The sequence below is a fragment of the Thermobia domestica genome, chromosome 9 (assembly GCF_964235325.1).
Source record: "Thermobia domestica chromosome 9, izTheDome1.hap1.1, whole genome shotgun sequence".
Taxonomy (NCBI): Eukaryota; Metazoa; Arthropoda; class Insecta; order Zygentoma; family Lepismatidae; genus Thermobia; species Thermobia domestica.
The window spans coordinates 92,464,635-92,480,578 of NC_137462.1; the positions used below are offsets into that span (position 1 = coordinate 92,464,635).

General features: G+C 36.4%; 1 protein-coding gene across 1 annotated transcript in view; it reads right to left on the bottom strand.

Annotated features, from left to right (window-relative positions):
* Positions 1–6,562: 6,562 nt before the first annotated feature.
* LOC145694859 (putative G-protein coupled receptor AH9.1) overlaps positions 6,563–15,944 on the bottom strand; it is a 383,535-nt gene continuing 374,153 nt past the window's right edge. The window contains exon 4 of the mRNA XM_081771560.1: positions 6,563–13,971. Coding sequence (XP_081627686.1) covers positions 12,783–13,971 — 1,189 coding nt within the window. The 3' untranslated portion in view covers positions 6,563–12,782. The remainder of the gene's footprint in view (positions 13,972–15,944) is intronic.

Below are 15,944 nucleotides of genomic sequence, written 5' to 3' on the forward strand. Positions count from 1 at the left end.
CGTAGTTGTTTGTTTCTGTGTTTTCTATATTCAAACAATATTGTTTTGTTATAGAAATGTCTGAAGCCAAATGTTCTGAGATGTATTCTGATAACGTAAGCTACTTACATTATAAAGTTCAGTTGAATTCATGTTAGCTCATGAATTTGCTAACCATTTTACTTATCTTTTGTTCTAATACCTGAATGCACAGGTCTTGAATCTTACCATGGAGCTTTGATTCACGAACAAAACGAGAACGAAAAGTATTCTATGGAAGTAAAAAGGGACGAACTCCTCAAGTAGAGTCATTGTTGTAAAAAACCTGTTCAAATCAATGGATTTTGTTCGCACAATCTTTGATTTCAAAGTTGTCTCACGTCGTAATCATAATTATTCATACAGAGGTAGGTCCACGTTTATGGAAACGGTTTTGGAACACCTACCTAGCGGTTATATTCTATTTGCCTACCTTAGCTGTAGGAAATAGCCTGGCACCTGAGTTTCCATTGAGAGACTTCTATTGAGACATCTGACCTAGCTTTAACCACTCATCCTCGCAAACTTTCCACAACTCTTGCACTACGGGAGGACGACGGCGGAAAATAGCTTGCTTAGTAATCCAAAGACAAAAAGTTCATCGGTGCAGCATCAGGGCACTTGACAGGGATATCGGAATGTGAGATAGCACCTATACCAGTGGTACGCGCTTGCAGGAACTTTCCGCCACAGTTGTACGATTCATATGGCTGGACGCTTTGTCTTGATGAATGAAGAACTTTGACACCTTAGCACCATACAGAGAAGGAGTATCCACCGGTATAATGTCTTCAGAACGTGCTGTTAATAGTGTGCTGCATTAATTTTCACATTATGCGCAACTTGATGCTGTGGAAAATCCGACATCCGACCAGGAAGTCGGGGGAAAACTTTCGCGGCAACTCAATTTCCCCGGCCTATGACATCCTTTGGATGATAGTACATGGCTTGGACCTACGTTGAAGTTGAGAGATCGATCCAGGTCTCATCTAAGGTTACCACATATTTCCACTTGTATTCACTAAATACCGTTCACACATTCGTCTTCAGTGTACCCTGCGTTCACGGATGTGTTTGGCTGTGAGTACGTGAACACGCGACTTAAACTTCACTTAGCCGTAAATCCTGGGCGATTATTCTTTGCACAGCTCTTTTCGAGCTCTCCACTGTACTAGCAATGGCTCTTTGTGTCGGTGGCTTCTTCTGTGTGACCATCTGCTACACTTGTCGAACCCCATCCTTGTCCATTTGGGACGGGGCTGCTGTTTTCTTGCCGCTGTGCGCACACCTACCTCCTCTGGAGGTGCATGTTTCTTCGCGTTTGATTACATTGGCAATCCCCTTCTTGGAAATGGTGAGGGGTAAAAGTGGATCTGAAAAGGTAGGGGGACGGAAGGTAGTCTTGCCCATTGTATTTTTTTAAGAACAGGGGTACGCCGTACATATTTTTTTGGAGGTGGGAGGACGGCGTTCCCCCTCACTTTTACCCCTGGGTGAAACCCTTTGCCACTATTTCGCAATTTCAATCTATCCCATGGCAAAAATTGCTGAGATGAACCCCTCCCCTGAATAGGATGACTTTTGGAGACTCGGCGCACTTCTGTCTACTAGCGTCTTCTCTACACACTTATCTTCTGAATGCTCTGCTTCACTTTCGCACCGTGCGATTACAGCATCCCTAGCGTACGTTCCACTTCGATTTTTTACCTCTGTATGAGCACGCTTCAGAATATTATAGTAGGTATCACTTTTTTTTTCTTTCAAAATGAGCACAAGAAATAGAAAATCTGCACTTTTATCTCAAGTAAATTAAAAGTAAGAACTTATTTTCCACTTGTTTATTGCTTTTAAGAATTATATGACTTAAAAATCATGTTGCGCCCAAGAAATCACATCTGTAAACTTGATAATATTGAGTAATAAGATATGGAGCTTAAAGAAATGCAGAGTTCTTAACGGGGATTGGATGCGGGTTTGCCATGACGAAGGCATTTATTGTTAACTACATTGCCACCGAAGAGTTCAAGAAATATTAGAGAAAATACAAACAAATAAAGCAGTCGATTAACTCGTCATTATTACTACCACTCAGAATTACTATGACTTAATTAACTTACTTGTAATTATTAATGCGTAATAGCCAAACGTGTGTTATAATGTTGTATTCCAGTTTCTTTGGAATAGATATAATGTGGTGGGGAAGAGTCTGTGCTGTAAAAAGTGATCTTTCATAATGGTATGTTTTTCCTCCAGTTGCTGTGGATTCGTGTTACTCTCCTTCTCATTGGAGAGAGGATATGTTATATCAGGATATAAGACAAAAATTAGTCAAATACCATTACGTAATATTGATATGAGCATAATTTTCTATGAACTACCTACCTTTTCATTTCACTGTTTTTTACTTGTCAGTGTATGTAAATAAAAAGAAAAGTGTTTATTATCATTATTATTATTATTATTATGGTATTATTATTATTGGATACTTCACTGCTAAACACCATAAACTTTCAGAAAGTATGATTTACCGTAATAATAATATGCTTAAAATACTGATAGAAGATATCTGTCTATGATATAGATACATTACTAAAGCGGTATATTATTTGCATTTGTTTTTCTGGCAAAGCCTTAGGTACCTTATTTCTATTAGTTTTCCTAGTTCTTTAGTATGCAGACCGTTTGGAGATATTTTATTTGCTAAGAGCTATATATACTTCAACTTTGCCGAGTAGCTTCACTTTTAGTGAAGACCTTTGTGCCTAACTGTACTGCTATATTGGTTCATTGTACTCGCTTGCATTTCGTGAAACACGTATTAATATTAATAGTAATATTTCTTTTTCTGCTATTCGGTATGTGTCGGTCACCCGAAATGAGGTTTCGAAAGTCCCCTCTCATTTATATAGTGGTTCAGGCTATTAATTTCTATATTATCATTAGTCACACATAAGTATACTTTTAAGGTGATCGGAAGAGAGGAAGTGAGTGAAAAATAATTGCAAGATTTGACCTTGTTAATAAAATCGTTGTACTATAAAATAAATACTTTTCTGCACATTCTGAAGTTACTATCTGAGAACAGAAAATATCCAAAGATAAAAGTGTTTAATTCTATATGCGAGTGCAGAAGTATATATATGAAGGGAAATGTTTGAATTTTGCAACACTGAGCGCGGATTGTATTCCCTGCCGCGCTAGTAAAGATTCTCATAAACAGGAATACACTAGTGACAACTGACGTAACTAATGTTAGTGTGTTTCCAGTGGAAAATTCGATCGAACTTTTCGGCTGTTCGTCGCAGTGCCATTTATTCTCATGGTGAAAAAGAAATGTACTATAGATGCATGTGGTAGAGACATTTTCTATTTCTTTGATGTACGCGAATAAAAATCAAAAATTTGAAAGGACCTTAATGAATACCTTGTCATTTCTGACGAGTTTTTATGAAAACAAGGGGCACATCCCGATATATTTTACTAGAATTACAGCAGGGAGAAGTTTTGGTACCCAGTAAAGTTGCCAAATCTTAATTTTTTTTTTTTTTTTTTTTATCATGCCAAAAGTCTGTACTTTTAATCAATTATCTTTATTGCTTAGTCAGTCTTTGAGATCAACTAAATGGAAAGTCATCGACATTCATAGCACAGGTAGTGGTAAAGATGTGTAGGGTAGAAGTGGGTAATTGGGCGGAAAACTTTTTAAAAAATTATATTTTGCATATATTTTTATGAAGTTTTAATTACACCAAACTTTTAGGTGGGTAGATGTTGATCAGAAGAAAAAGCTTAGATGAATTTTCAGGTGTAATAATGACAAAAATCAAAATAAGATTTGGTTGAGAAATGACATTTGAAACTGAGTTTCAGGTTTGTATGTGTTTTGGTTTGAGTCACAATAAATCGCTCATCTGTTAATGTTTCGAGCCAGGTTTTTTACTGCTCCTTAAAAACAACATAAGGATGGTGCCGTGAAGAACAGCAACCTTGAATCCTTACTGTGAGGCAGTTAGAATTTTGTTAAAATTTGTACCTCCCAATTATCCCCCGGATACTAACCAATGATGACGGCACCGTGGAGCTTCGTATAGGACCCACTTCTCATCACTTACCAACACCCTGTCCAAAAATGACTCCTTCCTCAGACGAGACAACAAAGAAACACAGGTGTCTGCTCGTGTTGCCTTCTGGCCCGGAGTTAAATCATGTGGGACCAATCGACTCAACTTGTAGTACTTCTCAAATTGATGGAGGTGCTGCCGAATTGTTTCTCCACTCTCACTGGAGTTCCAGTTTCTCACGTGTTCGCCTCAATTGCTGCCTGAAGGTCATCATTTTGTACATATGTTGGTCTTCCTTTACATGGTGCGTCTTCGAGTGTCGTCACCGTCCTTAAACTTGTTGAACCACCGCTGCGGTGGCGTTTGACCCCAATTTAAACTCGTATAGCATACACGCCCTTATGACGCTTTGTGGAGGTCCCATGTTCTCCACGTACGCTATGTGGAGGACTCAGTCCTTACGCAAGTTCACGGTGTAACTGAGCTGCCACAACCAGGTAGTATGTTGGATATACCCACACCAATAACTGACCTTCGCGTTATCTCCATTCGCATTCAACTCTCGGTGTGAGGCCCAGTTGAATATAAACCTCTACAAAAAAGCGACAGAACTTTCTTAGTTACCTTTATAGATCGTATTGGAGTAAATTCATTTTATAAATCAATACGATTTGTATTCTATTTAAGCAAGGAGAGATTGCTACCATCTTAAATATAGGCACAATCGCTTTCTCGAATACGTGAAGAAATACTTGTTTTGGAGAAAGTGGTCACTTTGTTTCTTCTCTGTATTATTAACAGCTTTTTAAAGAGAAAATCGTAGATGAAACTATTTAAAATGTATTTTATATGTGAGATATTGCACCTTACCACAGTTCACATTTTTTTTTCTCTCAAAGATAGATTCATCTCAGAAATGCATAAATTATTGCTGAACTATGGTGATTAAGTTGAAACGAATATTTCCTGAACTCAAGATTTTAGTGTTAATTAGCCTTTAAGTGGGAACTAGCCTTGAGTTCATAGCAATATTAGACTACAATTACCAGAAATTGATGCAATATATATATATATATATATATATATATATATATATATATATATATATATATATATATATATATACACCTAGGTATATCATAAATACTGTCACAAAGTTTGTAGTGGCGCTGTAGGCATCCTGAGTGGCACAGTGCTGCCATTTGTATATAAAGCGGAAGATGCATGTAGTGTGTGTTTGACTGTTCATGACATACGTTGATATTGTACTGAGTTCTGATGGTGTGGGGCGATTACGAAAATCTGTAGTAGTAATTGCTACCCATGGTCTGGAAGTCAGCAGGTGAGATTTTCAACCTCCTGAAACTCCTACAAATCAGCAAGAGATTCGTGTATCGAGCCACACAACGATACACCGAGACTGGAACGGCAGCTGACCGCGCAAGGAGTGGCAGACAACGAACGGTACGAACCCCGCAGGTCCAGAAAGCAGTCGCAGCAAGAATTCAAAGAAATCCTGTTCGAACACTAAGTGTGATAGCTGCTGAGATGAACATCAGCAGAAATTCCATGTCTCGTGTGCTCAGGAGTGACCTACATCTACGCTCGTATAAGAGGCGGACTGGTCACTTTCTGACCCAAACATTAATTCGCAGAGGGTCCTTAAATAAAAGAGACTGTTGCGGCGTTACGCCAACAATCTGCACAGAAAGATTCTGTTTACTGACGAAATGGTGTTCACAATTGAGCAGGCCTACAACGCCCAAAATGACCGTGTGTATGCCACGTCATCTACTGCAACTGCTGAGGCAGCTCTAAGGGTTCAGAGGGCACATCAATGAGCTACCCAGTCACAACCCAGCTGCATTTTTGCGAACAAGGAATTAAAACATCTGCCAAGGTGTACCAGGACACAGTGCTAACACCTATAGTGAAACCACTGTCTGCTACCATGTTCCGTGGAGAAAGGTGGACCTTCCAACAGGATTCCGCTCCAGGCCACAAAGCGAAAACAACCCAGGACTGGTTGGCACGGAACGTCCCCGACTTCATTTCTACCGCTGACTGGCCTTCTAGCAGCCCGGACCTTAACCCATTGGACTCAAAACTTTGGACAGTCCTTCAGGCAAAGGTCTGCCATAAACGGCATCCATCTGTCGACAGTCTGAAACGATCCTTGACCCGAGCAGTGAACAATTTTCCCATGGACGTGGTGCATAATGCCATTGACCAGTGGCCGGACAGACTTCGTGCCTGCATCAAGGCCAAGGGGGGACATTTCGAAAAATGATTGGTGCGTCAGGTGTACAACACATCAATGTGAAACATGACCAAAATAAATTGCCTTGCTGTTGATACTCTCTGTGTTATTCACATTCAAACTTGTGACAGTATTTATGATATAATTAGGTATATATAGCCTATAATATTTCGATCAGCAACATTATTACTAAAATTAGTAAGTACACATTTACAATATTCAGAACACTACTTTACTTTCAAGAATCAAATATACATATTCAATAATTACAAAATTATGTACAACCTTTTAATCATGTTAATGAACATCATCAGTAACAACAGTAATCCAACAAGAATTAGATATATTTTTCTTTAGCTTCTGCTTATGGTTGATTATTTTAGAACGGATCGATTCTTGTTTAAGAATTTTCCACATTTGATCCACATTTTAAAGATCAACATTTGAAACGACAATATACACGTTAAATTGAAGTAGTAATAGCTTAATTTATAGTTCTTACTTCAGTTCGGTTCTTAATACATTCCATTAATATGCAAGTAAAATTCGTACACTCTCAGAAGTACTTATCTTATGCTTCACTACTTTGTTCATGTCTTAAGTTTTATTTGCCTTATAAATTACATTTATTTATTAAATAATTACATGCGTAATTGAATATATTAGGAATTTGCCATGAAGCAGACAAAGTTTTAAATTTCGACTGTAAAAATTTAGAACGTGTTATCTACAATATGACAAGAACTATTTGTTAAGTACATTTATTTTACAATATTCATGCATGTGTAACAAAGCACCATATTATAGTTTATTACAACACAACAATGAAAGTAATATTAATTACTTTCGATTTGTTACATTTCGTTTTGTACAAAACTGTTATAACACAGTAAATAGTACGTATGTTAGTATAATTTTCATCCATGAAAATTCTTAGATGTGTAATCAAAAGGTTATTTTGAAATTCTATCTTTAGGAATCAATTTATTAAGTCTACAATTTACATTAAACAGAGAGTATGTTGCATACATACTCTGCAACGCAACGAAATTACAGATGAGTGTTCAAAATAGCTTCAATTCAATTTATTTAAAAAGTTCGTTACTGAATTCTCTGTGTCTGTGTGTCTGTCTGTCTGTCCATCTGTGTGTTATTTGCGATTTTTTCAATTTTGAACCCTGCATTCGATAAAGCATCAAAAACTATCTAAGAAAGTGATTAAATTTTTCGCCTCACTTTTACCGTTCCCGAGATATTGGCCAAAAAATGGCCGATTTCCAGAGATTTAAGGAGCCATATCTTAGGAACCGTAAATCATAGAGAGATGATATTGGTGTTGATCAATACCTAATAGGATGGTAAATATTTTGGTAGCAAATGTTAACCGGTGGCCACTGCCCAACTGGCGAATGGCGACAATTAATATCGGTACCAAAATGTTTACCATCCTCTTGGGTATTAATTAACACCAATATCATCTCTCTATGACTAATCGTTCTCGTTATATTGGCCAAAAAATGGCCAATTTCCAGATATTTTAGGAACCATATCTCGGGAGCCATAAGTTATAGAGAGATGATATTGGTGTTGATCAATACCTAAGAGGATGGTGAACATTTTGGTACCAAATAGTAACTGATGGCCACTGATCCACTGGCCAACGTTCCCCAGATATTGGCCAAAATATTTCGAATTTCGGGAGATTTAAGGAGCCATATCTCGGGAACTGTAAGTCATAGAAAAATGATTTTTTGCGAGAAACAGAAGAAGGTGCGGATAAAATCGCCCGTCTCGAAACAAATGGGTGTATCTCATTTTCTTAATTTTTCCATTAGACAACTTTAAACCTTTTCTCATTGCTTATTCTATCATCTTCTTTTGAAATTTAGTTTGATCTCGTAAGTTCTGTACCTGAACGAAGGATATCAAACGAAATTTTAAAAGAAGACGATATAATAAATAATGAGAAAAGGTTTAAAGTTGCCTCCTGGAAAAATTAAGAAAATGAGATACGCCCCTTTGTCTCGAGAGGGACAAAATGATTTACGTGTAGGAACAATCACAGTTATTCTTCCGCTCTATCTCTCCATTCTTTTTAAGTTCGTTCTGGCAATGCTCTTGGAGCATTCTCAGCTGGTTTTTATTTGTACTGTGGTAATTACAATTACATTATACCTCTATCAATGCAATTCTTTTTACTGAAGTTCTTACTTTGTTGCTTTGCTTCTGGAAGGTATTTAGTTGGAAGTTTTCTTTTCTTACCACATAGATCTATTATAACAATAACATAAACTTCTTATTTGATTTTGAGAAAGAATAATTAACAATTTTCTTACCAATCAAGTACTGTTTCCCAACTGGACTAACTGAAAGCAGCACTCGACGAAAAGCGTCTGAGTTAGTCAACGGAAAAGAATTTTCCATCAGGATAATGGAAGATTGGATATTTTAATTTTTTTATAACTAGGAAAAAAGGAAAAGTTTTAGCTTTTCTCGAAAGTTCTGGTTCATCCTACGTATTCGCAGATTGCTGTCTTCAGATTTCCGTTTTTTTTACAAGTTTTGAAAATGAAATACTTAAGTTGTCTGAACAAATAGCTGAAAGTATTAGAGCAAAACGCTGAGTACATTGTTCAATAAATTTATTGGATCAAATAAAACACGTGTATTGTATTTTTGTTTGAAAAGGCGAACTAAAATTTTGGACAACTCAATGTTAAAACTTTTGATTACCCATCTCAAGCAGATGTTACTACTAATCTTTTACTAACTTTATATTCAATTTGTTTAGAAAAATAAATTTAGTGTCAAGAAACTGGATGGATATATTTCACTGAAGAATGTAGATAAAAATAGAATCTAAACTACACTATTTAGAGACTTTCAAGATGGTAATTATTGTCCCAAAGTTTCATTTTCTTTTTATCCACAGATGATCAAAAGTTAGAAAAGTGATATTTGGAGATATTAAATACAAATATCAGAAGTTTTATTTGACATTAGTACAGAGTAGTTGTTGCCGATTGATAAATTACAAGATCAAACATCAAAATGAGATTCCTTTTTTCTTGTGGGAATTCAGTATTAAATTGTAATATGATGCGCCATTCTTCTGAATATCAATTTCCTGAGGCACAAAAATTTGTATATATGCCTAAGTTCTGATAGAAACCAATGTGGTTACAAACAAATGTGTTAAACCCTGAACTTTTATCCAAAACAGTCCAGCTGTGACCTTAGTTAGAATTTAGTAGTGAATTCAGTAGCTTAGTGAGAAATTCTATTACATTGATTAGTGTGCAATTGAACACAAATAAAGTATCTATCGAGAGTGTAGCTTAAGACAAGGAAAAAGTCCATTAGTATTACAGAGCTAAAAGCTAATGAAACATACGTGTTCTATCTTCAGGTGCTCACACATTTCTTATAATCACATTGCTTTGCATCAAAACTTATGGACATGTATGATTTTTTTGCCTTTGCAGGCTCGACGTTGAGAATAACGATGTACTTACTGATTACACTAGCCTTTGATGTTTCTGTTTTTCTACATTTGATGATGGATTCGTATGTATATTGGTGCGCTTAATCCAAAAAGGACCTTAGTGTGTTTTCATCACGTCAGACTTCTTTCCAAATGCCAATGTAACAAATGTAGTATATGTCAAAAAATATCACAAATATGCGACTTAATGACATAGTTTGATCATCGATATTACCTTAATATCACACATATGACCGACTGATGATAGTTATACTTAATTTTCTGGAGCATAAGTAGTAAATTTTCGTAACGTTCTTGTAAGTGTAGAGAATGTTCTATGGGTATTGAGTCATACCTATTTCGGTTGTGAAGCAGGCCAACTATTTGGCTCCGTTTCGATGAATCGGTGAATACTTTCTAATCAATGCTTTCGTACGGAATGCTAAATGTCTGAATCAGTCCACACACATCATTGCAGAATACTAGGACTCCTTCCGACAAGTCGGGAAGAAATTGTTCTCTACCTGAACCATGACAATGAAGTGCCAGTTGCGAGCAAATTCTTTTCTTACAGCCTGGAACTAAGCAATTCTGTCGCCTCTTTGGTGAGATGTAAGTTGCGAATCACATCGTTCAGTTCCGATTGTGTAAATGATTGTGATGCAGGCGTGTCAGATTCGTAAGCCCCGTCGTTGCTGTCGGTATTTTTACGTCCTTCGCTTTCGGAATCATCTGCGTCAGGTAAATATTCTGGCTGCAGATGCACGGGCACTAGAGTCTGGACCACGAAAGACAAGACGTGACGCCAATAGCACATTTGAATAGACGATGTTCTTTTTAGTCTTCATATGAAAACCATAAACGCTGGTTCAACAAAAGTAACAATGAGCACTGTAATTTTGTGGCTCGTGCCAGACCATTGGAACGCCAAATTTGAAAGCATGTTGTTCCCCGTTGACCATCGTCTTAGTCCTTCAACACACGTATATCAAACATAGTAGAGTGCCCAAGTTTTGTCTTCATGTCCTAATTGGTGTACACCAAAATTCGCGAGATACATTTGCCGCACCAACGTTGGTACCTGTTCTTTTTGCATGCCAACATGAACTCACCACAAATGTATGGGCATTTTACAACCCGTTGACGCCACATCGAACACTGTATGTTTGCTGCTCCGCCGTCACACACACACGGAGGATACGTACGAACGGCTGCACCAGCACTAACAGTTGCAGTGTACACCACGTTTAAGACGCAACTGCTTCCATCTGCCAGTTTATGTTGCCAACGATTTGTTTTAATCACAAACAAATAGATAGCATTTCCTATGTGATGACATCTGTCCGTACGTCTCATATTTTTGATGTTTTTAAGCATAACATATTGTGACACATTGCGATTTGCAAACAGTTCTGACATGATGGATACAAACTACGATCATTTTTGGATTAAGCTCACCAAGACACACAGAAATTTATCATCCAATGATGAAAAACATGAAACAATCAAAATAATGCAGGCCTGTGTTATTATAAGAAAAGGAGAAAACAATATAATATGAATTACAACAATGCATTGAATATCACGTTGAATTCCCAAGAAAAAAGTGTGTTCTGGCCTTTGAAACTGTCATTGTTAGTTCGAAATACTTGTGACTCCATTTTAGTGTCAAAATTTTTGATTGTGTATAATCTCATAAATTTCAATTCCTCCCTTCTCTTATCATCTTTGCGTGGAAAGATAATAAAATTTATTGGGACAGGTACTAGAATATCCACAAAAATCTTAGTATATCTAATTTATTCAATAATAGTAGAATAACGATTGATGTGAAATGTTAAGAATATAGAAATAATTGCAAAATGGCGTTCATTATGTTGAGATCAAAAGTAAAAACATATTTCTATGTGTCAATTAATTTCATAAAGCATCTACATCTCCAGACTACCTATTTACAAACGTTAAATGTATTTACATGATAGTAATAATATTTCACATATAGTGTTTGAAATTACAAGAAATTGGACTTCCATAACATTGGACTACGTTATATGGTGTTTTACATATAACGACTTATACATGCACCACCTAATGTAGACTTGTCCAAGGATGAGTACAAAACTCCACCTGGTGGTTAAGACATCTAACTTGGATATGAATATACAGAAAGTTGTACATTTTTGTTTGCTTTGTTGCGTTCCTTTAGGGTACAACACCGAAAGTATATTAGACGAGGTTCTACAGTTAAAAATGGATTAAGTTCGTCCTCATATAATACCGATATTACCTACTACTAACGTGGCCTCCGAACCACGAGGGGGTTAAATCCTGTATTGGCTGCTACACAGACTATAATTCAAGATCAACTCTCACAATTTAGGCCGTTCACGACCACTTCAAGGCAACTGGACCACCCACCAGTCATAGTGGAATGTGAATTACATGTACCCCCAACGAGAATAGAATCCATATTCCTACATCATTATATTTTCCTGCATCATTGCGTTATGAAGTAGTATGATTTTTTAATTGATCTGTCTCTTTGCCCACGTGACTTTATCATGCAATGTCTTCCAGTGCATTGTACTTCACCTTAGTCTATTTATGTTTTCTTGGAAGAGGCTTATACATGACAAGTTAATAACACATCACATTGACAACATGCACATGTAGTAGCACCATCATCTTAACGTGAGAAATGGATTTGCTTTCAAACTAAGTATCTCATTTACACGTCGTGTTCTTTCATTTTCTTTTCTTTTTTAAAGCATGTAATGTAGTATTTATTATTGAAACTACATCAATGCCATCCACATGGTCATTATCTTTGTGGAAACTACTTATAAGGTGGATAAGGAGACCAGTATCCTTGGACAAATCCACATCAGGAAGAGCATGTGCAAGTCGTGTGTAATACACTCTTATCAATAAGCCACCAAAACAGAAGAGAAATTCCCATTCAACAACTTCTGGATTTATGCTTTTCAACTGGGCTGATTAGTTTCTTTTGGTTGTCATTTGAACCTGTTCCACACTTCTCAGGGCTTTGTCCTGATAAACGGACAGTCGTTCCATTTCGGCTGAAATCTAAGTCTGGTACTTCTTTCGGTTCTTCTGGTGCTCGACGACATCTGAAGGTGAAAACTAACAGAAACACTCTACGGAATTCTTTACTACACATAAAATATATGTAGAAATTCAGTGCAAAATTTCCCAGCTCTAGATTATTAGCTACAGCCCGGAAAACTTGAAATCCAAAATCGCGTTTCCGTTCCTCGCTGTAGAATATAGACAGGAATGCAGAAGGGGTCATTGTAATGAAAAACATAATAATAATCGAGGTCAAGAGAATTACAAGGCGACGTTCTTCTTTGTAGTTCTTGCGAAGACTGGAGTGAGAGGAGTCCAGAAGGTGACGTTGACGAAACTTTGCAGACGCTGCATGAAATTGTTTTCGTTTGTCAGTTAGTTTACGGAATTTTCTGATAATAAGAGTGTTCAAAGTGGCAAGAATAAGTGCTGGACCAAACCGAACTGTTGTTTCAGATATGCAAACGTACAAAATCCACAATATGGATTCTGTAACTGCTCGATTTTCTTGGAAATTAGGCAATTCAGTTCCCTGCTGGAAACATACGGATTTGAGCACAGTTAAGGGGCAACTTATAACAATTGCCAAGAAGTAGGATGATGCAATTGCAATGCGGGCGTTTCTACGTGTATGAACACTTTTGAATTTTGTCGGCAAGCAAACAGATATGTATCGGTCCACTGTAAGACAAACTACGATGAAGATACTTGACGCCATAAACGAATTGGTAGCGACAAGCTCAAAATGAGCATGAAACACAGCAGCTGAATATGTTTTCGGATGGATTTCTATTAACCTCACTATCATTGGGATCACACACAACATAACACACAAGTCTGACACTGCTAGTCCAAATAAGTAAACGTATGTCACTCCTTTCAGAGCAGGTCTTGTTAACACGACGAGATTCAGCAAGTTCCCGACAAGTCCTCCAGCAATAATTATGGGCGCAATCACTTTGTAAGCTATCCATTTCAAATGTTCCATGGACATGAGGAATGCATCTCGGTTTTCCGAAAGTAACTCTGTGCCATTGTCACTACAGTTCAGTTCAAACCTGAAAGAAAAAAAAGAGAGAGAGTTTAGTTACAAACTCTAATAAACGAAACTTAAATTGCAACGAAAAGAAATAGAAAATTTTGATCAAAATAGTTTCGACATAAATAATAGTTGCAGATTTACTAAAATGGGATATTTATTTATTAATAAGTCAGATAAAGCCGAAAAATCGTGTTAATCTGAAACATTAGCATCAAGAGAGAGAAAAACTTCAAAGGAAGTAAGTCAGGGTCTGTATCTAAAAGTACCATAACGGCATTCCCCTTGTGAGACTGAAGAAACCACTGGATAAATGTCAATCGGAATGACCGGCCCCAGAATACGAATCCAAGACTTCCCAATTGCGATGCGCGCACTAATCATTCATCTATGCTTAATCCTTCCATAGGAACGGAGTAGTTTAAAAAAAAAAAATCCATTTGAATTCAATATAACAGCTTTTCAATAATTTCTTTATTTCTGCAATAGCTTTGAACTAAATGATTTGATGAACATAAAATTAATGAAAGGTAAGGGCCACCACATTAAACTTTCTCGCTCTAATTCCTTAAACTAAATGTTGTTGCGCTGCAGCTATTAACGAAATATTTTATTATGAAATACGAATGAAATTATAAGGTATTTTTGGAAAAATCGCTGAAAGAACTCATCCCCAAAATAAACTAACCGTTACAGATTTTTCATATCAAAATGACTTACGCCATATGTCAGGGATAATAATGAAACATCTGTAGGCTATATAAAGTAAAATTACAGAATCAGATTTCACAAAACTATCAAAAAAAAAAAAAAAAAAAACTCACCCGAAGAGTGGATATTCTCATGGAAATTATCTATACAACATTACAGGAATATTAATGAAATATTTATTTACGAAATATGAACAAAATCGCCTGTCTTTGAAAAACAAAATCATCCAAAAAACTCACCCCAAAGACTAAACTAATTCTTGTAGATTTTTTTCAGGACAAAATACAGGTAATTACGCCATATCGTCAGGTTATTAATAACATATTTATTTATGAAATATGAACAAAATTACCGGAGTCATTTTTGGAAAAATCGTTACGCCCAAGAATAAACTACCCCTCGTAGATATTTTCAGGACAGGGATAGGGAGATTTTAAAAAAAAAAGTCTGAAGAATTACATAAAAACCTTGTTTAAAATTTGGTCTGGACACGTTGAATGGTATGGCCTTTACGTGATGAAAAGTAAATACGCTGGAATCTCGATTTTTTTTTTTACTGTTAACATATTTTATTTTGTTTTTTCGTCGCTCAAAAATAAACAACTGGAATAAGAAAAAAATATCGAATAATATTCGATATCTAATAATATAAAATTATATTCTATGTTAGTTCGAAAATCTATAATTTTAATTCTTATTTTTCTGAAGTCAATCATATTCACTGAAGTTTTGCTAGATGAGTGTCATATAATCATACAATCAGAAAACTTTGTGCATGAAATGGATATTTTGAGTCGTTGAAATGAGTCATGTGACATTCTTTAAAACGAGATAATTTCACACTTCCAGCTTTGACTGAGCTAAATAACAACGCTGATACTGTAAATCCAAGAAAGAAAGAGAAAAAAAAGTGAAATTTGTCTTGAGTATGTTAGTACATACTGCACTCTGAAGATTTAGAGACATCAAATTTGGTGTTTAGACTGTTCATCTAAAATAATTAAACATGAATTTCTGTGTTTTTAGATGTTTCACTTAGAATAGAATAAAAGGTGGAGGGTTTCCAGTGGCGCTAATTTCTGTATAACTTTGGGGGAGTGTTCAGGTATGGTTTTTCATTGTTAGATATCCAAGCAAATATATCCAGATCCTAGGAGGCCCGTACTCCTTAGGATCGGCGCCCGCTCGCTGGTGCTTCTCTAAATTGCCTATGGGAGACATTCAAATTTTATGTAGGACTTCGAGTTCAGACGACTGCTATATGAAAGGTATAAAAACAAG